This window comes from Sprattus sprattus (genome assembly GCF_963457725.1).
Source record: "Sprattus sprattus genome assembly, chromosome: 20".
NCBI classification, from domain to species: Eukaryota; Metazoa; Chordata; class Actinopteri; order Clupeiformes; family Clupeidae; genus Sprattus; species Sprattus sprattus.
The window spans coordinates 18,327,424-18,350,541 of record NC_137918.1 but is presented as its reverse complement, the minus strand read 5'-3'; the positions used below and the strand labels follow the sequence as shown (position 1 = coordinate 18,350,541).

The 23,118-nt window shown below is 42.8% G+C and overlaps 2 protein-coding genes across 4 annotated transcripts; one reads left to right on the top strand and one right to left on the bottom strand.

Annotated features, from left to right (window-relative positions):
- Window positions 1-123: 123 nt before the first annotated feature.
- Window positions 124-15,404, top strand: hltf (helicase-like transcription factor; the record flags this gene model as incomplete). The annotated part of the gene is made up of 25 exons (XM_080859216.1): window positions 124-144; window positions 1,382-1,395; window positions 1,750-1,972; window positions 2,518-2,684; window positions 2,788-2,918; window positions 3,004-3,071; window positions 3,251-3,322; window positions 3,756-3,947; window positions 4,048-4,163; window positions 4,308-4,387; window positions 4,465-4,503; window positions 4,653-4,754; window positions 4,838-4,929; window positions 8,119-8,262; window positions 8,697-8,835; window positions 9,055-9,190; window positions 9,295-9,474; window positions 9,584-9,696; window positions 10,074-10,125; window positions 10,313-10,442; window positions 12,431-12,553; window positions 12,675-12,787; window positions 13,124-13,304; window positions 14,160-14,240; window positions 14,492-15,404. 25 exons carry the CDS (start codon window positions 124-126, stop codon window positions 14,636-14,638), a joined length of 2,856 nt encoding a protein of 951 aa, XP_080715342.1. The 3' UTR covers window positions 14,639-15,404.
- Window positions 15,018-21,445, bottom strand: gyg1a (glycogenin 1a). Of its 3 annotated transcripts, none has more exons than XM_080859419.1 (7): window positions 21,336-21,445; window positions 20,525-20,660; window positions 20,099-20,273; window positions 19,764-19,926; window positions 17,634-17,760; window positions 16,597-16,819; window positions 15,018-16,125 (listed from the first exon to the last, which is right to left on the bottom strand). In XM_080859419.1, the coding sequence occupies exons 1-7, from the start codon at window positions 21,340-21,342 to the stop codon at window positions 15,958-15,960; spliced, it is 999 nt and encodes a 332-aa protein (XP_080715545.1). In that variant the 5' UTR covers window positions 21,343-21,445; the 3' UTR covers window positions 15,018-15,957. The 3 variants fall into 3 exon arrangements, with proteins under 3 accessions (XP_080715545.1, XP_080715547.1, XP_080715546.1); XM_080859421.1 differs by having other exon boundaries at window positions 21,340-21,359; XM_080859420.1 differs by lacking the exon at window positions 21,336-21,445 and adding an exon at window positions 20,918-21,072.
- Between the last annotated feature and the right edge of the window lie 1,673 nt (window positions 21,446-23,118).

Genomic DNA, 23,118 nt, shown 5'->3' with positions numbered 1-23,118 from the left:
TGTGCCCATCAAGGTGTGCAGGATGTGACAAGGCACATAGGCAGTAAGGGGCATCAGGCCAAACAGCAGGCACTGAAGTCAACCAGTACAGTCAAAAACTTTTACTTGCCAGTGACTGCAGAGATGAGTGTGCAAGAGGTCAAGGTACATTTAAATGCGTAAGGTTGACTACAATGTTCCAATTCTATGACTATGGCATACAGTATAAGACATTCATTCATGACATGACAGAATACTGCTCAGTAATGTATTTGTATTGTTAGGGGGGGGAAAGAGATATGTCACCCTTGCCCTTCTTCAAAACTTGTGAGCCCTGCAAACTAAACCAAGTTTTCGAGACAATGTAATATTTCATGACAAACACCCCTCTAATCGTTTGCATCGACCATGCTAGGTAGACCCAGCTAATCACAATATGTTACTCAGACGTTTGTTTATGTTGGTTTATGAGCTTTATGTCTGGAGAACAGTTTTCTGGACTATTCTGTTCAAACTATTTTCTCTCTTCATCTTTTCTTGTATTACAAAATATTTCTGGGTACAGTGTCTTCTGGGTCATGATAAAGCGGGTGGTCTTTACATGTACCCGTCCTTCTGCCCGTTCCTGTCCTGGGCTGCCTCTGTTTCGGCTTAGGCAGATAAGGAAAACTGATACAAATGATAATGCTATTCCTAATACAGATACAATCACTAGTCAGCTATGAAACATACGCATCTCGTCAATTTTAAACGGAGGGCATGCTGATATACTTTCAACAACACCCCTCATTTAGTTTATATACCATCCATAGATATAGCCTAATATATCCCATGTGCTAAAAGTTCCTTAACTAAGCAGCCATCCTGTGGTCCAAACGAGTCTGAGCAAACTTCTTCAAATAGTAAAGCACAGCTAACAGATAGGCTAGTAGCCTTTATCGTTCTTTGGGTAGTGGGTGAGAGCTTCGAAGCATACCCAGATATAGGGGGCTCATGTAATCTCCATAGTAGAATGCTTCCATACCCAATAATGTAGATATTAGCTATCTAAAAACGCGGATAAAAAGCAAACCAGTAACGCCGGTTTTAGTAACGTGACTGTAGAGCGACAAACGACGTAATGTTGATTCTCTGCTGGTATGCACGTTCGGATATGACTGAGCAAGTGCAAATCTGGCAACCAAGGGGTAGTAAAGTCATCTTCTGATTGGCTACTCAAAGCGGAAGGCGGGTAATCATGTGTTCCATAGTCAAAACAAAGCAAACATATCATGCTTAATGACAAGAGTTGGTACCAGAGAATTTCTATAACTTTTCTTGTAAGCTTCATTACGTCGACATTAACATAACTGGTGTTCGTAGGTGTGCTAAAAATATCTCTGCATCTCTGACGCTGTTTCAGCAGATTAAAACAAGGTAAGCAGCTGGTTAGCAAGAGGTTGCCACCATCAGTACTAGCCTACTACTAGTGCTACTTTTTCGGGTATAGCAGATTTATCTTTATCATTCGTTGGCCTTTATAGTTGATCCAAAAATTGGGACCTTTTTTTATTTGGAAATTGTTGTATTTGTCTGGTTAAACGTTCGTAGAGATGGTAATTCATTGCCCTGCCAATTCTTCTAAATGCTTCTATGTTGGTGGAGAAATCGAGATAAAACCAATTAATAGTAATCTCATGGTGTCAATGTGCTGTCATCTCAACCTTGCATGCTAGCTAGTTCTCTCAGTTTCAGACTGTATGTGAAGACTTGTTGTTGTTCTTTATGCAGAGCCAGTAGCAACATGCAGTCTAATGTCAGACGATTTGGAGGACAAGGATTAACCTTTATAGATTTCCTGAATGTTGACCACACGGAGACTATAACGCTGTCCCAGGCAATACGGAATTCATCAGAAGATGTATCAGCAAGCCAAGACCTGGAAAACGAAGCAAATGTCCTCTTCGGGAATATTCAAGGCACCGTGGTGGGTCTGCGATATTACACAGGGGTGGTAAGTCCAACTACACAGGTATGCTCCGGTCAACTCTTAAGGTGAAGTGATGGTATAGTTGAAGACAGCATTTTAGGTCTAAAGGACAGACTACCCTTGAGTGCAGAAATATATTTTACAACCAGTTTTGAATGGATGGATGTAATTCACATCCATTCAGATCCACATCCATAAAGATCATAAGACTGTTCTGTTTTATGATGGTAGGATTATATGTTGTGCCCATAGGTTGAGGATATTGTGGCAAATATTCCTCTGAGGACACAATAGAAAAGACAGTTTACCTTGTCTTGACTTTCACCTCTTAAAAATCTATTTATATCTTATTCTTAGATTGCTATAAAGTTATTAAAAGACAAAATAAGACTTAATCAAATCTGAAGCTGTCAGCTGTATCAACATTTAATTTTTTCATCTCAAGGAGGAAGGTAAAAACAATACGTTAGAAATGCCTCAAAAATATCTTCTAGTACTGTGGTTTAAAGTTGCAAAATGCAGCTTTGCCAGTGACTTGCAGTGACAGTGAAATGTGTTTTCCAACCCAGGTCAACAAAGGAGAGATGGTGTCTTTGGTGAGAGAGCCTCAAAATCCATATGACCGAAATGCAGTAATGGTGGCGAATGTGTATGGAAGCCAGGTGGGACATATGAAAAAAGAGCTTGCAGCTGCAATGGCCCCCATCATTGATGGCAACCTGGCTAAGATTGAAGGGTAGGTTTAAGTTCAATTGGGGCACTTATAATTGTTCTGAATGATGAGGACAATTCCAACTCCTTGTCTGCTAAAATTTCAAACATATTTTTCTTTTTCTTAGGGTAGTACCCTATGGAGAAACAAATAAGTTTTCAATGCCAGTGATACTCTCCTTCTGGGGCAAAGAGGAGAACCAGAAGACTGTCTTAAATCTACTTAGTCGCCATAGTTACAAGCTTGGCCCTGGATCAGGTATGTTTAAAATAATGTAATGTATTTAAAAGAAACATTTTCTAAACAATCTTTTTTTTTATTGTGAGGTCGTTTTTATTTGTAGGTGTTAAGGCATCCCAAGGACCTGCATCTTCCAAGAGACTGAACTCCATTCCTTTGACGACTGAACAGGTAACATTACAATAATAAACACTCAGGAAATGAGTGTGGTTGCTGGTTGGTTGTCAGGTGTGGTTGGTGTAGCTGGCTGTTCTGCTGATGTGCACCTAGCTGTAACCAAGCCTTTGCTGATGAAAAATGAATTGCCTTTTCATCGTTGTGCCTGTGGTCACTTTTATCTCTCTCTCTAGCTGAAGAGTGCCTTCGACAAACTGTTTGATGACCTGATGGAAGACAAGACCCGAGAGATGGAGCCTGCTGAGGTGAGCGGCCTTCCATTTGAAATCACAGCGCTTTGAAGAATCAACTGCCATGAACTGTATCCAGCTCAGGGTGCTGAACGCCTAACCTGAGCTGTGTCTAACCTGAGCTGTGTCTCACCTGGGCTGTGTCTGACCTGAGCTGTGTCTGACCTGAGCTGTGTCTGACCTGAGCTTTGTCTAACCTGAGCTGGGCTCTGTAAAGCGCCTAGAGGCAATTGTATTGTTATGGCGCTATATAAATAAAATGTAATTTAATTTAATTGAATTAACCTGCGCTGTGTCTAGCCTGGGCTGTGTCTAGCCTGGGCTGTGTCTAGCCTGGGCTGTGTCTAACCTGCGCTGTGTCTAACCTGGGCTGTCTCTAACCTGGGCTGTGTCTAACCTGAACTGTGTCTAACCTGAACTGTGTCTAACCTGAACTGTGTCTCCGCAGGCGATTCATACTCCACTGCTTCCCCATCAGAAGCAGGCCCTCCACTGGATGACCTCGCGGGAAAACAGCAACGATTTGCCCCCCTTCTGGGAACAAAAGAGTGGCCTGTACTTCAATGCTCTCACCAACTTCTCTGTGAGGGAAAAGCCTGATAGAGTGCGTGGTGGCATCCTGGCTGATGACATGGGACTGGTCAGTGAATAGATGAACCAGAAAATATAATGATTGCAAAATGATTAAATCAGTGTTCCTGATCGTGTGTTTTTTCTGGGATTTGAAATGTCCATCTCAGGGAAAAACCCTCACCACCATTGCACTGATTGTTTCCAATTTCCATAATGGAAAACCCTTGCCACTAGAGAAGAGTGAAACATCAGAGGCAAATTCAAAGGCATTGCAATCGAAAAGGTAAAATTAAGATTGTTCTTTTAAATTTTTCTAGACTCGTGATACATTTCCGAACACTGGTAGCTTTTACACTGCGTCTACTTAACACTAAGTGAATGAAAAACAGTCACCGATGCAGAAGCCTCTGATTGTTTACTTTCAAAGACCACATGAAGAAACCACCACAGTTAAAGGAGTTGATGCAGAGCAAACTGTAGGGGAGACAAGTGGTCCAAAGAAGAAGGGTAAGAGTTCCACTCCACGTCCTTTCACATGAATTGTGGCATTTGAGGTCTTTTCCTGACTCTTCTTTCCCCTTCAGCCAAGACGAGCAAGAAAGAACATGCTTCCACCAGCAAAGGTAGGACTGCTGTTTTGTTTTTTGCATTTGATGTGGAAGAAGTGTCATAACTGATAAAAGTATGCCAGCAGCAAAGATCCTGCTGATATTTGGTCTTCAAAAATAAAACCATTTCTGAATGGGTACTGCTTTCATGTGTTCACATCTAGGCAAAGCTGTTTTGATAGATGATCTGGACTTTGCAGCAGCAATGGGAGGCTTCGGCTCGGAAAGCACATCCAAGAAGAAAAAAGCAAAGAAGAAGAGCTCAGGCAAATATTAAAATGCCTTTTTGATAGTATTGTACTGTGCACATGTAAGTTTCGATAGTTACGTCCTTATTCCCTTTTTGCAGGGGTCGACGGCCTGCCCTCAGAGAGCAGTGGCAGCTCCAGTGCCAGAGCAACCCTGATCCTTTGTCCCCTGTCTGTGCTCAGCAACTGGCTGGTATGTGTGTGCAAGCTCAAGCATGGCTTACCATCTCTAGACAGCCTGGCTGGAAAAGGAGAAAGTCATAGTCAGTCATCGACACAGTGTACAGTAGTATCGCAATATTTCTATCGGCACTATATTATCACGATACAGCAGTGCCAAGTATTGACTCTAATAACATTACAATACCTCATTCTTCTCTTGCGTCACTTATACGTCAAGTCAGAGTTGAGAACAAATGTACCGCTTCAAGATAGCTACAGAGACTCCCGGTGTAACAGGCCATAGTATACCCCCGACCCGGACTATACCTGGGGTTAAAGGGGCCTAGGCTAGATTATACCCTGGGTATATTATGGCCTAGGCCAATTCATACCCCCTCGGGCCTGATTATACCCCCATGATATCAGTGTTCAGTGATATACACAAGAATTACTTAATTTTTCAACATTTTATTGGGGATTCAGCTTTGTCAGGTAAGTTAAGTGAGAAGCTAACTGGCTTAAATCTTAAAACTCTAAAACATATACTAGTATTGCTTCAACCAGAAAAACAGAAAAAATATTAGACTTCCACAAAGATCAAAGATTATTACATCCTGAAGCTTCAACTTCTAAGACTAGCAAGTCCTCGCTACAATAAAAATGTTCAAAGTTAAACACTAATAACAACATCAAAACATCCACAAAGATCAAAGATTACTACAACACTTCACATAACGACATCCCATAACATAATCATTGACAGTTACTAGCTTATTTACCGTAGGAGGGATACAGAACCGGGCAACATTCAACCAATGATATTAAGAATGTACTGCACTAGATTCATGCAAGTTTCAAAAAAGAATTTATTACATTTTGTATTGTCCGTTCGACCCACACTCGACCTATACCCAGCAATGCGCTAACATGTTCTGACAACACCCCTACCTCTTTAGATTTTGGCAAATGTTCCCCCTATGTTAAACATATCGTATGGCGTAGGTTATTTTACACCCCCGGGTATAGATTGGCCTAGGACAGTTTATCCCGGGTGTATACTCTGGCCTGGGCCAAAGTATGCATGTGTGTAATCTGGCCTGTTACACCGGTATACGAACCGTAATACAGTCGTATGCAAAAGTTTAGGCACCCCTCTAAGGCTGCATGATAATTTACTCTGTCTTCACCAAAAAAGATCACAGTGGTCAAATATTTATTTTGTAGTTATCACTGAGTGCTGGGGTGTTTTCCAGACAAAGATATTTAGTGTAGCAGTATTTATTGGTGTGAAATTAAATCAAATGTGAAAAATAGGCTGTGCAAAAGTTTGGGCACCCTCATAATTTTGTTGATTTGAATACCTGTACCTACTCAATGCTGATAAAATGCAACACAGAATTAGTCTGGTTAGCTCGTCAAGCCTTCAATTCCATAGAAAGGTGCATCCAACCATTAGAAAAGGTATTTAAGGTAGCCAATTGCAAGTTGTGCTTCTCTTTGATTCTCCTCTGAACAGTGGCAACATGGGGGCATCAAAACAGCTATCAAATGATCTGAAAACAAAGATTGTTCAGCAGTTTTGTTTAGGGGAAGCCTACAAAAAGTTATCCTGGAGGTTTCAGCTATCAGTTTCCACTGCGATGAATTTAATTATGAAGTGGAAGGCAACAGGCACAGTTCTTGCTAAGGCTAGAAGTGGCAGGCCAAGAAAAATAACAAAGAGGCAAAGGCGAATAATGGTCAGAATGGTCAAGAATAACCCTCAGACCACCTCCAAAGATCTGCAAGGTCATCTTGCTGCAGATGGTGTCACTGTGCATTGCTCAACCATTCAGCGCACATTGCACAGAAAACAGCTGTATGGGAGAGTGATGCAGAAGAAGCCTTTTCTGCACACACGCCACAAACAAGCTCGCTTGAGGTTTGCCAAACTACATTTGAACAATACAGGCTCATTTTGGAACAAAGTGCTGTGGAATGATGAGACAAAGATAGAGATATTTGGTCACAATAAGAGGTGTTACGCATGGAGGCAAATTAATGCAGCATTCCTAGAAAAACACTTGCTGCCCACAGTAAAATTAGGTGGGGGGTCCATCATGCTGTGGGACTGTGTGGCTAGTACAGGAACTGGAAATCTATTTAAAGTTGATGGTCGCATGGATTCAACTCAGTACCAGCAAATTCTTGACAATAATGTTCAAGAATCTGTAACAAAGCTGAAGTTACGGCGGAGTTGGGTGTTCCAGCAGGACAATAACACGAAACATTGCTCCAAATCCACTAAGCCATTTATGCAGAGGGACAACTACAATTTTCTAGAATGGCCATCCCAGTCCCCAGACTTGAATATAATTGAAAATACATGGGATGTCTTGAAGCAGGCTGTCCACGCAAGGCACCCATCAAACCTTACAGAGCTGGAGCTGTATTGTAAGGAAGAATGGTCCAAAATTCCTTCATTCAGATTCCAGACACTCATCAGAGGCTATAAGAAGCGTCTAGAGGCTGTTATTTTGGCACCAGGAGGCTCTAGTAAATATTATTGTGATTTTTCTGTTGGGGTGCCCAAATTTATGCACCTGTCTAATTCTGTTATTATACATTTGGCATATTCTCTGTTTATCTAATTAACCTTATTTCACTTCTAAAATATCACTGTGTCCATGTAGTATTATCTATGTGACAAAGAAGTTCCTGATCCAAACGCCCAACAATTTATAAATGAAAGTAATAAAGATTATCAGGGGTGCCTAAACTTTTGCATACGACTGTATATATCGGAGAAAGAAATAACAATGTATCGCAAAATCGAATATGCGATACTGTATCATAAAATGTAGTGTAGAAAATAACATTCTATGGTGGCCCAAATATTGTGATAGTATCGTATCATCACCTTTGTGGCAATTCCCACCCCTAATTCACCCCTTACCCCTAACATAGAGTTATATTGTGATGGACATAATAATCACACGATTCTGCGCATCTGTTGTTATTGCCTCAAGCAACCAATATGTGTTGCCACAGGCACACAGCCTGGTAGATGAACAGTTCTCAAGAACTAGTGTAGAGGTGAATAAGCTAAGAGTTTTACAAGGAAAAAATAAATCAAGTCAATGATAGACCTTCACTACCACAAAATGGACTCCTCCAGAGTGGTAAAATACCCATCTTAGGCTGTATGTTATCCATATTAACCCATTCCGTTTTCTTTTAGGACCAGTTTGAGCAGCACGTGCGAATGGATGTGAAGCTGAATGTGTACCTGTACTATGGTGCTGAACGCTGCCGTGACTCACACTTCCTGGCTGGACAGGATGTGGTTCTCTCCACCTATAACGTACTGGCTTCAGACTTTGGTGTGAGTGTAATGCAGGAGTAATATTGTAATAGAGCCACTGGCTGGTTGGTATGACTGTTTGACCATTGTTTGACATTTACACATTTGTCATCAACTGTAGAAATAAGAATAATATATATGTTGGCAGTGGGGCTCACAAGCAAGCCCCCTGCATCACAATGACTCTGGGTTTACATATTCCAATTAACTTCAACTTGCCCTTCATGTGCCCACGTTATTTATTATTATCTTGTAAAACATTTGACTTTTGTTCTTGTTTATGCTATTTTGTTATTATGTTATGTGTTATGTCCTATGCACCAACCACACCAAGTTAATTTCCTGTGTGTGTGAATATACTTGGCCATTAAAAGGATTCTGATTCTGATAAAGTATTTTGATAACTCTGCACTGCATGAATCCAACTTCTTTCCTGGTCATATTTGCTAATGCAGAACAAGGCCAGCAGCCCTCTTCATAAGGTGAGCTGGTTACGGGTGGTGCTGGACGAGGGTCACATCATTAGAAACCCCAACGCTCTCCAGAGCAAGGCTGTACTGGACCTTACGTCAGAGAGGAGATGGATCCTGTCAGGTGAGAGAGGCAGACTGTGTGTGTGTGTGTGTGTGTGTGTGTCTGTGTGTGTGTGTCTGTGTGTGTGTCTGTGTGTCTCAGAGAGAGAGAAAGACTGTGTGGTACAGCTAATCATGGAGAAATAAATAGTAAGACGGAATATGGTGTGGTTTAAAGATCTGTGAGCATAACCGGCTCTCTGTTTCTGTGTGTGTGTGTGTGTGTGTGTGTGACTGACAGGCACCCCCATCCAGAACTCCCTGAAAGACCTGTGGATGCTACTGTCCTTCCTGAGGCTGAAGCCGTTCGATGTGAAGGAGTGGTGGAACCGTGTCATCCAGAGGCCCGTCACACAAGGGGACAGTGAGGGGCTGCAGTACGTACTCCGAGTCCGCCCAGGAACCAAACACGCTGACACATTATAGTTTCATTTCCAGGAAAGAGCAGACATTCAGTAAACGCCATGTCTGTCATGATTAGGAACCTGCAGGCGCTGGTTAAGGGGATCACCTTGCGGCGCACCAAAACCAGCAAAGCGGGGGGCAGGCAAGTGGTCGAGCTGCCGGAGAAGACGGTGTTCGTCCAGCACGTGACCCTGTCCGAGGAGGAGAGGCAGGAGTACGACCTCGCCAAGATGGAGGGCAGGAACGTTATCGCACGGTATTTTTTTAAGGACCTAAGCATATGAGACCTCGGGGATACTGACGAGTAGATTTGTTTTCATTTTATGTTGGGTTTGTTTTGAGACCACATCCACCCCATCTTGCAGGTATGTCAAACAAGGAACCGTCCTGACTAACTATGCAGATGTGTTGGCCATTCTGGTCCGACTGCGGCAGCTCTGTTGTCATCCTGGGCTGCTGAGGTCTTACGCCGGAGCAGGTGAGGATAATAAGGCCACCGTCGTGCTGTCATTCAAGTTTTGGACATCCCAAGATCTCTGTTAGGGCTGAGAATGCATAAAATGAATTTTTGAAATATTTTTTGCTGCGTAATATACTTCCAGAAAGATCCATGCACAGGTGCATGTGTAAATGAATACTTCAGTGTTCACTTCACCTTCTGGTGTATCTAATCTCGTCATAACCTTCAAGCATCACCAAATCTAATTACACGTAGCAAATTTAATTTCACACCGGCTTGCGTTGCCGTCTGCTGGCCGTGCGCCTGTGTTCTGCGGGCTGTAATCACCGGCCGCTGATGTCACCCTGAGGTCGACATTAAAGACGTGTTTGTGTGTCTGTCTGTGTCTGTGGCAGGCGAGCCATCCACGCCCAGTGAACTACGTGAGCGCCTCGTCAGCAAGATCAGGTGCGACCCCCTCCCCCCGCCGCTAGTACACCTCACACGTTCATACTGTTCCCGCTGCTTCTAACACGTTCCTACGCGTTCCCCTACGCTGCGGGGAATCTGCGGTTACCGCGTTTTGAGTTTGCTGACCCCTGACCCTGTGTGGTACAGCGGTGACGTTTAATCAGCGGTTTGCTGTGTAATCCAGGCTGGTGTTGGGCTGTGGCTCAGACGAAGAGTGCGCCATCTGCCTGGAGTCGCTACGGCAACCCGTCATTACCTACTGCGCCCACGTCTTCTGCCGACCCTGCATCTGCGAGGTCATCCGCTCTGAGCAGGTGAGCACTTTGTCATCAATCTGAGATGTGGGTTCATCTCCCTTTAACAAAGTGTGTACACACACACAGGGTTTTTCCTGGGTCAAAATGGCTCTTCGGTGCACCCCAAAAAAAATTGCGCGCTGCGCGCGCACAGTCTGTCTTATCTATCACCGTATTAGCAGACAGCAAAGTCTTTTTTTTCCCCTTTTCTTACATTTCATAAATAATGGAGGATATGCTTGAGGTTATCATTTTGCTTCCACTTTAAATCAAAATCGACAATAGGCTAATACATTGACAATAATCCAAGCCCCATGGTGCTATCATGTATGGTTCAAAGATTATCAAGGTTTACCTCATATATATATATATATGCAAACTACTGAAATCTATATCAATAGAATCTAGGACTAACCAGTGGTCAGAAATGGAGCGCCATTAATATTGAAACCGCCGACTGATGAAGTCAGGTTGCATATGCAGGTTGAGTAATTAAGTGATTGGCAGCTGGCCGCTCTGTCCATTCGCGCACCTCACAGTTGCGTATAGATCAGACTTATCAACTCGATTACTATTGATGAAAACAGAACGAGGGCTTGGCTGTAGCCTACTTGAAACATAGGCTACTATTCAGAACATATTCGCTGACATGCATTGCATACGTGATGATATGCTTACAAATCTGCTTAAAACAACTAGTGAAGGTGTTTTAGAATAATATCTATGCCATACAATAAGTGACGTTATGTTAACACCACTTATTAATGTTAAAGTAAACACTATTAACACCCAAGCTGACAAACAGTTATAAACCTTGATAGATAGAAAAATCTTTAATCAATCAATTTTAAATATTTCAGTAGCGGTGGGTGTCTAGATTGCGTCAAGTAACTTGTTTGGATTTCAACTGAAACATGTTTTCGGTTTTATCCCGTTGTGTAGTAGACCAACACGCAAAATTAGCTGATACACGAGGTATTGTGTATCAAGATCCAATCGTGATTTAGGCCTACCTGTGGTACGTGTCAAGAGATTAGCCAAACATTACCGATATGACCAAGTATGATCTCTATCAAAATCCGTAATCTCTCGTGAACATCTCCTCACTCGGTCGTCAGCTGTCGTCCCTGTGATAAGCGGGTAAACCTCAATTTAAAGAGGGATAGAGGTATCGGTGTCGGTTGAAAACTGTATGACCCTCACAAGTTCTCGTTGCGAAATCGAATTCGCTCAGTTCGTTCCATGACAGTTTGTACACACAGAAATAAATGGCTGTCTAGTACACTTAATAACGTTCTACAACTGTAATGTTTTGCACACATACAATTTAAATACCCCTTTTGGGCTGGAGCGTATATTGTTTAAAATCCGTTATCCTGATTGACACCGAAGTCTATATTAAGTAACGTGTACCAGCGCGTAGGTGTTTATAGGTCGTGGGTGCTAATAGGATGTCTATGGTGCTAATAGGTCGGACAACATTTTTAACTAACATCTTCTCTAAACTGGCAACTTGGAGAAGCCTCTGTTCAATGATTGGCTGAGGGGGTGGGAGGCGGGATCTGCTGCTGCTGTCTTGAATTCAACGTGAGGGCTCAAAACACCGTTAATCTGAATTGGATGACAGTTTTTTTTTTTTTTTTAGGCGCTCGGGATTTTTCATAGGCGCACGGGAAAACGGCTTAGGCGCGCGCCGAAATTTTCTCTATGCAGGAAAAACCCTGCACACACACACACACACTGATTCAGCCGTGATGGGCCTTCTTTGTGATGTGTGCACCAAGTGTTCCGGTATGACACTTTGCACAAAAGTAAGCGCCAGTATTTGTGAATCAATTAAATAACGAGAACGCCCTTTTTCTTGAACCCAGGAACCAGCATTATGTATTTTCCTTAAAATCAGGGAACTTTGACCCCTCCTGACCTGCCACTAAATGCCTTGCTCCTCTTGGGGTGAGGCTTAGCGAGTCTGGGGAGTTACACCTCTGGTTTCCTCCGCGTCACAGGAGCATGCCAAGTGTCCACTATGCCGGGCCGAGATCAAGACCCGGGAGCTGGTGGAGTACCCAGGAGATGAGGAGGACTCTTTCTCGGCCGATAGTAAAGACAAGTGGCGGTCCAGCTCAAAGGTTAGGCTGCAGTGTCAATGCTATGTCTGTCGTAAATCTGCCTCTGCTGACAGTAGTGACATCTCTTAGTCATGTGCCCCGGTTGTAAAGACCAGCTGTGGTTGGATGTCCCCCGCTGCAGGTGACGGCCCTGATGAGCAGTCTGTTGGACCTGCGCCGTGAAGATGGCAGCATCAAGAGTCTGGTGGTGTCCCAGTTCACCAGGTTTCTCACCCTGCTGGAGGTGCCTCTGAGGTGCAGTGGGATTTGTAGCAATTTCTTTGCTTCAGATGATGAGTGTGTGCGTGTGTGCGTGTGTGCGTGTGTGTGTGTGTGTGTGTGTGTGTGTGTGTGTGTGTGTGTGTGTGTGTGTGTGTGTGTGTGTGTGTGTGTGTGTGTGTGTGTGTGTGTGTGTGTGTGTGTGTGTGTGTGTGAGTGAGAGTGTGTGTGTATTTGTGAGAGAGAAAGAGTGTGTGTGTGTGTGTGTGTGTGTGCGTGTGTGCGTGCTCGCGTGCAGGACTATGATCTCCCCTGTCATGAAAGGAGGGATAGTGTCCCTGGTTATGTTGACCTCTGACCCCTCTGCTACAGGGAGCACGGGTTTACCTTCACACGGCTGGATGGCTCCATGAACCAGAAGAGACGAGCCAAGGCCATCCAGGAGTTCCAGGATTCCTCTCCAGGCAGCCCCTTGATCATGCTGCTGTCACTCAAGGCTGGGGGCGTGGGCCTCAACCTGACCGCTGCCTCTCACGTCTTCTTAATGGATCCGGTGAGTGTGGAATGAGAAAATGTTTCTTTATGAGGAAAACCAAAATGCTTTTGGGCCTTACCTCTTTCCTAGAGGCAACAGCTTAATTCTTTATCAAGATGGTAATACAGCCCTGTTTTAAAACCCTTTAGTCTGTTCTACAATAGCGTGTAATTTAAAAATATGGTACATTTGTAAGTACATTTTTTTTTTTCTCCTTGTCCCGTTTTAAAAGGAGTCAGAAGTCTTAGTCCTATTCTGAAGTAGTTCTCCTCTTCACCATAAGGTGGCGATATAGGATCTCATCACACATTCCATCGTCAATGTCATTTTAAAGAAGCATTATAGAGTACTGGACTAAAACTAGCGAGAATCATGCAGAAACCTTGCAGACACCACCAACCGTCCAGCTGGCACTCATAAAAGCTTGTTAACATTTCAACTGGCGTCTTTTGACAATATTGTCAGCAGTGTCATGCTGTGAAGGCTTTTCCTATATATTTGCAGGTAGTTCCGACCTGAACCACAGAAGTACATAGAGCTAACAGCTGTGTTTATCAGTTCTTCACATGACCATATTCCATCAAAATTATGATGCCAAAAGTAGTGGCTCATTAAAAAAAAAAAAAAAAAAAAAAACATGGCAAGTGTTGCTTTAAGTTGTTGATGTTCCTAGCAGATTATTATTTACTTGACAGGGAATGTTTGGATTTCTTGGAATTGACATTTCTCAGGGTTACTGGCTCCCCTACACTGTAAACACTGCTAGTCATCAAACCCCAGCAGTCCTGTGCTGAGCTGTGTGTGTGTGTGTGTGTGTGTGTGTGTGTCTTTGTCCCTCTCTCTCTCTCTCTCTCTCTCTCTCCCCTGTTCCAGGCATGGAACCCGGCAGCAGAGGACCAGTGTGTTGACAGGTGTCACCGGCTTGGCCAGAAGAGGGATGTGGTCATCACCAAGGTGATATACAGGCACACAATGTCAAAACTATGTGTTGTCATTTAACACCCGTCATTTGTCTCCAGTTGGAGGGCCCATGATGTTTCCATTTCATACCAGGATCAACGACCTTTAGTTTTTACTACATTTACATCAACACTGGTTTTTCACAAAGCAAGTTTAGATTTCAAAACATCGGAGTTGTGGCTTTATTTTTGGTTTAAGTGTCCCTTTCTGAATTAGTATTACTGTCTTTTTCTTTTTTTCTGAAGTTCATTGTGAAGGACTCTGTGGAGGAGAACATGGTGAAGATCCAGAAGAAGAAGCAGGACCTGGTGGAGAAGGCGTTTGGACCCAGAACCGGCCCGGAGAAGAGGCAGTCACGCATAGAGGAAATCAGGGCCCTGATGGAGTTGTGATTTTTGTGTCTGGAGCACTGATGTGAAAAGGACATGAACAGCATCAAATATTTCCACGTTGTTATTTTTATGTTCAGTTTGACCCGTTATATTTTTGAAATTCATTTTTGTATTCATACTGATATCATTTTGGCCAGTTTGCTACAGAAATGTTTGAGTTAAAATGCAAAAACAGGCCCTTTTCATACCCAGAATAAATAGGAAAAGGCATTTTCCATGTTGTACATTTTTATGTTCTGTTTGACCCCTGTCATATTTTTGAAACTTTCATACTGATATCATTTTGGCCAGTTTGCTACAGAAATGTTTTAGTTCAAATACAAAAACAGGCCCTTTTTCATACCCAGAATAAAGCACAAGGGTGATACACTACAAGCGGCTCAGTCATTGCTTGTCTTTTATTTCAGAACTTGCAGATTGCAGGGCTTAGTTACAGGACATGGGTTACATAACTGAACAGTCATTAACACAAAATAGTTACAGAAAAGACAACCAAGGACTGAACGGTGACAGACAGAGAACACACTGCCTTAACCTGTACACTGGACGGTGTGGTGGAGGGGTGTGTGAGGTGGGTTAAGGCTTAGGAGGTGAGTGTGTGGTGGTAAGGACTAAAAGGTGACTGCGTGGCGTTAAGGACAACTTGAGGGTATTGAGGTGGCAGGAGCAGCACAGTGGCTCCCTTGTAAACCGTACGAAGTTAAGGCAGCTGCAAAACGTGGAAAAAGTCTGACATCACCTATTAGGGGGAAAGAAAAAAAAATAATCTAGGTTTTGTCAGTCTATGACCTCTTCTGAGAGCCAGTGGGTTTTAATCGTGCACACCGTGTAAAAAATGGCTACATTATGAAGACATAAGTACTTAATGTGTCAAAATATGCTCTTAGACCCCTGGAGTGAAAAATGCTAACGCAAATAACTAGTTGTGGAGTGTCAATTCACAAGGCCCTGCTGTGGGTGTTAGAACAGAAGTAACATTTCTCTGACATTCATGGGTTAAAGGTTAGCTGATGCTGGATTCAATTGTACATCACAGTGTGAGAGGTGAGGTTTGGGATTAAGTCTAATCAGTTGGTTGACGAGACCTGCATAGTCGTGTAGAGCCAATATGAACATGGCAGGAAGGTTTTAGTCCATATTTATTAGGTTGTGGTGTCTACTTAAAGTTAAAAAAAACATCAAACAGGGAGATAGGAGGCATGAAGCTCACACATTTCTAATACTGGAACTTGAGCTCTTCCGCCCCCAGGCTGGTGGAATCCTCCATCGTGCCATGCTTTAAGATGGAATCCGTTGACAACCGAGTCCATCCGCATCCTCTACTTCAGGAAGGAGTCGAGCTTTCTCTCGATGCTTTCAAAGGAGTCCATGCCCATGTAGTCTGCTTGGCCTTGTTCCCACTTCTGTTTGCGTTCTTGAGAGGATATCTGAGGGGGAGGGGGAGACTGGGACACGTGTGCCTTTGAGGTCACTTCACCGGCTTCCTCCTGCAACAGGAAACAATGACATTGAGCCAAATCCACTCTGACGAAACATCTACTATGACAGTCAAGCTCTCAACTTGTGTGGTCAAAAGCCTTGCTCAAAAGATTTAGATGTCTACTTATATTAACCCTTTGGTATGTATGCTTTCATCTGGTAACACAAAGAGTATGGCAAAGCTTCTGTACAACCAAAGGTGACATTTGCAGCATTGCCTTTATGCATCATTTTGTGAGTGACTGTAACAGACCGATCACATTCATAGTGTACACGGTTTTAAATTCCTATAAAACAACTTATTTTACACTGTTGTTACCTGGAATGTCTCAGTTTTAAAAAGCACTCTCAAATACAACCTTCTTCCAAAAATGCATTTAAAGGATTACATTCATGTTTTGTGGGTTAAAATGCTTTTGTGATTAACACTGTGGACAGATGGCTCTTGTTAGAAACAAGCGGTCCTGGTGCTTACTCACCCCTGCTTCACATCCAGAGTTGAAGGGCTGGCTGCCATACTCCTCCTTCATCATGGCCAACACTGACGTGGAAAACAGCTGCCACCACTGCAACAGGTAGTTGGGGTGCAGGGTAGAAGGGTCCTGGGAGTGTCCCTTAACAGATTGATTCTTGGCGTCATAGGAGTAGTTCCATGGTTTTACTTTGCCAAGGAAGTGAACTACTTTGGCTTCATGCCCATACCTAGAAAGGGGGGGGGGGGGGGTAAGGGGGGTAGGGAAAACAGCTGGTTGTAGTTCACTGTTGTTACATAGGGTATATATATTGTATGTACGCGGTTATGTGCTGACATATAATTTATGAGAAAGAACAAAAGTGATATGATGATATTATAGTAGTCAGACCTGGCACACCCTGTGTGCCAATGTTATGCTATGACTAATCATCACAGTGATCAACACTGTACTACAGTGCCTCATTGACAAGGGACCTAGCTTTAGTTTCACCATTGGTAGAAATTACAACCGCTGGCCTGCTCTGTTCAAAAGGACCTTTAGATCAACCATAACAGTCTTAAAATAAACCCTGCTATTTTAGGAGCCTGGTATCTGAGGAGTGGATGTTGAGGTAGAAGGGCAGGAACAGAGGGGATTTTCACCACCCCCCTCATCTCCAGTTACAGAACGTCGCTGTGTGAACATGTCTCCATGTGACCTTAACCTGATTCACCCATGAACCATGAAAGCAACCCCGACACCACCAAGACCCAACATGAGTCATGCATCACGCTCACGCCGAAGGATATGGCCAGATAAGAGTTTGTAATCCTACAAGTCAATTTACAGGTAATGTGGCTGAACTTAATGGGGTGAGCTACCTGCGTAAATTCTACATTCAAAAAGGACAGGCTGCTGTGAAACAAGGCCCCCCCTGGCAAGACATCTGAGACTCGCAGAACTTAAAAGTACATCAAACTGAGAAAGATGATCAGAGATGTCATATCTGAAGAAGATGCCAAGATCATAAACTGTGGTGTATGTGATGTCCTGACACTTACTGTTTGAATGCCGGGAGATAGGAATAAATGGCAATGCTGCTGAGGTTGTAGATGAAGGGAAGGTGCTTGGATATATCTTCTGTTGGCCAGCCACTGTAGTAGCTGTTGAGTACTCCTTGATCCCCACCTGTGAAGAGGGAGACAATGTAAAGGCTCATGTTGGTGTCTCATTCTTGTCCAGAAACATTTGAGAATAGCATTAGCAAATGTTTAAAGTCAATCAATTTTGCTTAAATATTTCTGAGAGGTGTCAACCTTTGTTCTTCACATCTATTGGCTACCTGAGATGATCAAAGAGGAGTCAGATAAAAGTCTTATAATTAGATTATCAGTGAACTAATCAGTTTAAGCACAATCCTCTTTATCCTGTAAGGACTGCTTAATCAACAAAGTTACACATGCAAGCTTTGAGATAAAAAAGAAAGGGAAAAGGTTAATTAATCCATATAGTCAGACTAGACACATTCCAACATTCATGTCAGTTACACAGGAGGTTGATTTGCGTAATCCCTGGTTGCTTTTACTGGATTACAACCCTGCAATACTGTAAACCACAAAGGAGTCATCATAAGGGAAGTATTTCAGCACCAACCCAGCCCCTGTTCATGACTTCAGCTAGCACCATGGCAGAGCAGCGGTGTGTAGAGGCCACATAAACACTTCCACTGTAACCTTTATATACATATACCTGCTGACTGATGGTAGTGTATGTGTGTCATCAAGTTTGACTTCACAAACATGGCTCCAGTTGCTCAGATATAAACCGCCCACACTAAATGCTAAATCTATCAAAAACATCGCCCCACCCCCAAGCCATCTATACATTGACACACAAATAGATAAGACTGATTTGGCAACAGTGTCCCTTTAAACTTTAGACAAGAGAAGTGCAGTATGTGGGACGTTGCGACAGAGACACGCCTGCCTGCCGGCACCCACGTGGAGCCGTAGAGTCTGGGTGTTCACACTGCCTCTTCAACGAGTCTGGGCAGTTTTGACAAGACCAATGAAAAAACAGCATAACTCGACTGACCACTGGCTATCCACCTATCTAGTCTTTACCAAAGTGAAATAAAGTAAGTGGTATAATGGTTAAAACAAAACACCATATGAAAATGCACATATAAAACGTAACATATAAATATGTAGATGATCTGTGAAATAGTCTGCAGCATTGTGAAGGGTCTATAGAGCAAATGTCAGTTTGAGTGTTAACCTGCCCCAGCAGATAACGCAAACACCTTGAGGCCCCTGGGCAAAATCTTTGTTGTAAAAATGCCGTTACGATAACTGGCCAGTGCTGTATTTGCACTCGCTAACCTTTTAACTAAACTTTTAACTAGTCCTGCTAGTATGAAGTCATTATGACATCCAATCATAACCATGCTAACACATCTAATTACTGCTAAGTTTGATTCACCTGAACACTTCAGAAAGCAGCAGTACACAGAGATGCGTGTGGGACAGCCAGTTAAAACCACCCCGGTCGAGCTTAGGGTTATAGTCTACACCACAGAGCCCCACTAAAATAACTACACCCGAAACACAGAGCTTCTTGTGTTTGCTCACCAGAACGGCTGAGGAACACCCTCGTAATGGTGGCAAAAGTATTACTGTCGATTTTTTAAGCCAGAACACAGACACTAACAGGCATTATTTATTCCAAGCAGCGAGCTCGTTTTAGCTGGAACGAAGAAATGTTCCTCTGTAGAGCCCACGTCAGGGAGAGAACCACATATTTAAAGCAAAACTCTACTTATGGCAAATATGCAACCACAAACTCTCCGTTATGTGCATTCCCAACCTTTCTGAAATTTCTGAAGGATTATCTAACCTCAGATTGAAAAGAATGTGAAAGGAATATTCTTTTAGGGAGTCGACTACTGTTGCAACTGCCACAAATGATCCACCCGGGACCTCAAAACACGTTAATCGGGAGAAACTAACATGCCATATGTTCATAATTCTTGTTGCGGTCAACTTGGGCGCATAAGTGTCAGGTACTGCTGGAAAACTTATATCAAGACAGGCATGGAGTGTGTCTGAATAAAACATGACTTGGCAACTACATCTTTGGCTTTAATTTGAACTTTTAGTGAATTCCACGTTATTCTACTTTCAGGTACCTACCATCAAAGCTGCCTTTCTCCTCACAGTGCGCCAGGAGTTTCCCGTAGGTGTCCATGGAGGGACGGAACACAAACACCCCAGAGTTGAAGCAGTCAGGCCAGCCAGGGTCTGGTGCAGCGGACAACTCCTCCCGCTCAAATAGCTCGTCTATATTTGCCAAAACCTGGGAATAGGAAGAACAGTCATGTCCACCTTCTCATACCTACAGCGCATATAGTTCTGTACATGCTATGTATGCTGGGTGGAATGGCAGTATGTCAACCACAGCTGGAAAGAAGCAAGCTTTCAATGATCTCTCTCCAAGAAGCGTATGTGATTTCACTAGCAGCACTGACCAGTGTGTCTGCGTCCATGAACACGCATTTGGAGTACTGTGTGAGTTTCCAGCAGTGCAGTTTTGTGAAGGTGATGCCCAGCTCAGGCCTCTTCATGAGGGCCAGGTTAGCCGTGTCCCCGCTGTCCAGCACATCCACCAGCACCACCTCATCATAGAGCTTATGCAGCACAGCTCTGTCAGGGAGAGAGAGGAGCAATTAAAACCACAGACGTGTCGATTCTGATCGATAGTGCATCACAGGCTACAGCATCACGCTGACACCACTGGATTTTTTTTATTTTAAATCTGCAGCATCTCTCCTGACTAGATTTTCAGAAAGTCTTTTCACTTTCTGAGCTGGACCTAAAATGAATTAGTGCAAATAAGTGTGCAACAATTAAGTTGTTTAAAAAATTAAAAAAGAGGATGATATCTGGGAATATACCTGGTGGGCTCAGCAACATGTGGGCCAATGAGGACGACCAACTTTCCTGATGTTTTGTGGTTTCTTAACGACTGGCCGAGCACCATTGCACCTTTGGCATAATTGTCGTTGGTGGCAAGTGTTACAAATGCCTTGTCTGCGGAATGAAAAACATTTGTAACAAATTTGCGACACATTTGTACCGATCATGCCATCATGCAATTTCTTCCTGGATTACAGCTCGACCATAGAGGTACTGAGACATAGCCATGCCTGTTTATTTCATATGGCTGAAACGTGTTTAACCTGACCGGGGTGTTTCAGGTTCTGCAAACTACTAAATGCAGTAGAGCCTACGTGCTCGGTGCAAGCCTACGGCGAAACTCGTGCTCGCTTGCTCGATTGCTCGCTTACACAGCAGTGGCTAACTTCAGTTTGAAATCCTGCCAGTGGTGACATCCTGTCCGATAAATGCACTTTAATCACTACGTTTGTTGTAAATAAAGCGCCGCATAGGAATACCAATACGAATAAAACAGCGAAGTAAAATAGAGTGCGTAGTAAACGAGTAGGCCGGTGCATGTCGCCAATTTCAACACAACTGTGACATATCGTACTATTCCTGCAAAGCACACGGTGTCCCCTTACTAGGCAGCCCATGCGAATAAATCTGTCTCTGATCTTTAAATGTAGGCGGTGCAAAACATTACATTTTGATTTGTGCGGATCCACTGGTGTGTAAATGATTTAAGTTACACCGTCGTAAACTGACAAAAAGAGGAGCTGCTTTAGAAAAAAACATAGCATACACCATATGAAATTTCGCACGTACCTGCCATGATTCCTTTATCAGACGCAGGACTTCGGGGGACCAGTGAACTGTGCAATAAGGGGGAGCGTCTACCAGGCAAAGGGGTTTTTGAACACTAACCTTGCTGTCAGTCTTAAATAGGTCACATGACCATTAACAACACACGCCCACAAAATGTCCCAACTTCCTGGGTTACCCAAAACTAGGTGTTCTAAACTGCATCTAGTGTTTGTCTATTCTGTTTTAATCATGCACATGTTTGTTTTGCTCGCTAATGGGTAACAATAATTAGGCCATGTAAATCCTTCCTTGGCGAAGCCCATAGGTTGTAAAATGAGAGAACTGGTGATTTTTGTTTAGGCTCGTTATTAGCTTGGACAAATTCAACAGTTCATAATGGACTCCGACCCATCTTTAGGCCGTGTAAATCCTTCCTTGGCGAAGCCCATAGGTTGTAAAATGAGAGAACTGGTGATTTTTGTTTAGGCTCGTTATTAGCTTGGACAAATTCAACAGTTCATAATGGACTCCGACCCATCTTGGCATCACCCATCATTTCTACACTGGCAATATGCAAATGTTTCTTTGTATCATTAAATTACGATAGTAAACTGCCCCCTAGCGGTGAAAACACTGATCCGCACCTGACAATGAAATCTGCGATGCTGCAGTGAGTTGCACTTCCTGTTTCGCCACTGAAAAGTCCTACATGCTTGTGATGATAACTCAGATCAGCATACATACTATACTATCAATACTTAAGTATCATCATTATAATGATTTACACAGCGTACGAGTCTTGCATCTTAACTAAAGACCCACTAATCTAAGCAATGGGACTGTTCATCATTTAAACTGGGATTATTTGTTGGTTAATGCCAAAAGCAGAAAGTTTGACAATATACCCGGTATTTATGTGTTAAACAATGCCAGTTCACATGTATTTAAAAAAAAATAGTGGGTGGGGCATGCAGAACTAATCTGCATAACCTAAGTATTTTTTTAATTATCACCTTATGAATCTTAAACATATAGCTTTGACGTGTGTTACCCATACACTGGAATACTTACAACCGAATCTACAACCCAACAATGCACATTACTTAAACTGTTCAGTGATTACACATCATTCAACTTGTCATATTGAGCCAAGTGCTAACAGCAATAGATTATGTTTGCAAACAGTGCTCAAGGACACCAAATGTGTATTATAATTTTGCCACATATCAAACTTTAATCAAATTAAACTTTATTTATATAGACACACAGATTTTCCAGAGATAATTAAACAGGAAATGACGCACTAACCACACATACCATCACTGAATGTTTTTAGACAAAACACAGAAGTCTGAGTACATTAACATTTATTAGGATGTTGAACCGTAATGACATTTTATCACCGACAGCATGGAGTAATTTAAACCTCATTTGTGATTGACTGTCATTCCATTTGAATGTTTTTACCTGATGTACAGCTGTTCAATGATCCCAAGTATAAGGCAGGCATTTTGTCACAGTGGTTCCCACAACACATACTGTACGTTTACTAAATCAGTGACATCTGACAACAAGTCCAAGCTGGAAATGCCTTCACTAAAGACATGTCATAAATTCTCATCAGGAAATGGCCAAGGAAAGCTGGGGGGGGATTAGTTAGATTGAATTATGTGTGTTTGTTTTTAGAAAGGAAATGTTTGTGATGGTAATTGTGTGTCTAGTGGAAAAACAGGGTGGATGGATGGATGGATGGATAGATGGATGGATAGATAGAAGATACAATTGACTGATATAGAGATATCCT

Coding starts and splice junctions, on each gene's coding strand:
- gyg1a (XM_080859419.1), bottom strand. Junction 17,761..19,763: donor GGAGAAAGGCAGCTTTGATG/GTAGGTACCTGA, acceptor CCCTCTTCACAG/GTGGGGATCAAGGAGTACTC. Junction 16,820..17,633: donor TATCTCCCGGCATTCAAACA/GTAAGTGTCAGG, acceptor CCCCCTTTCTAG/GTATGGGCATGAAGCCAAAG.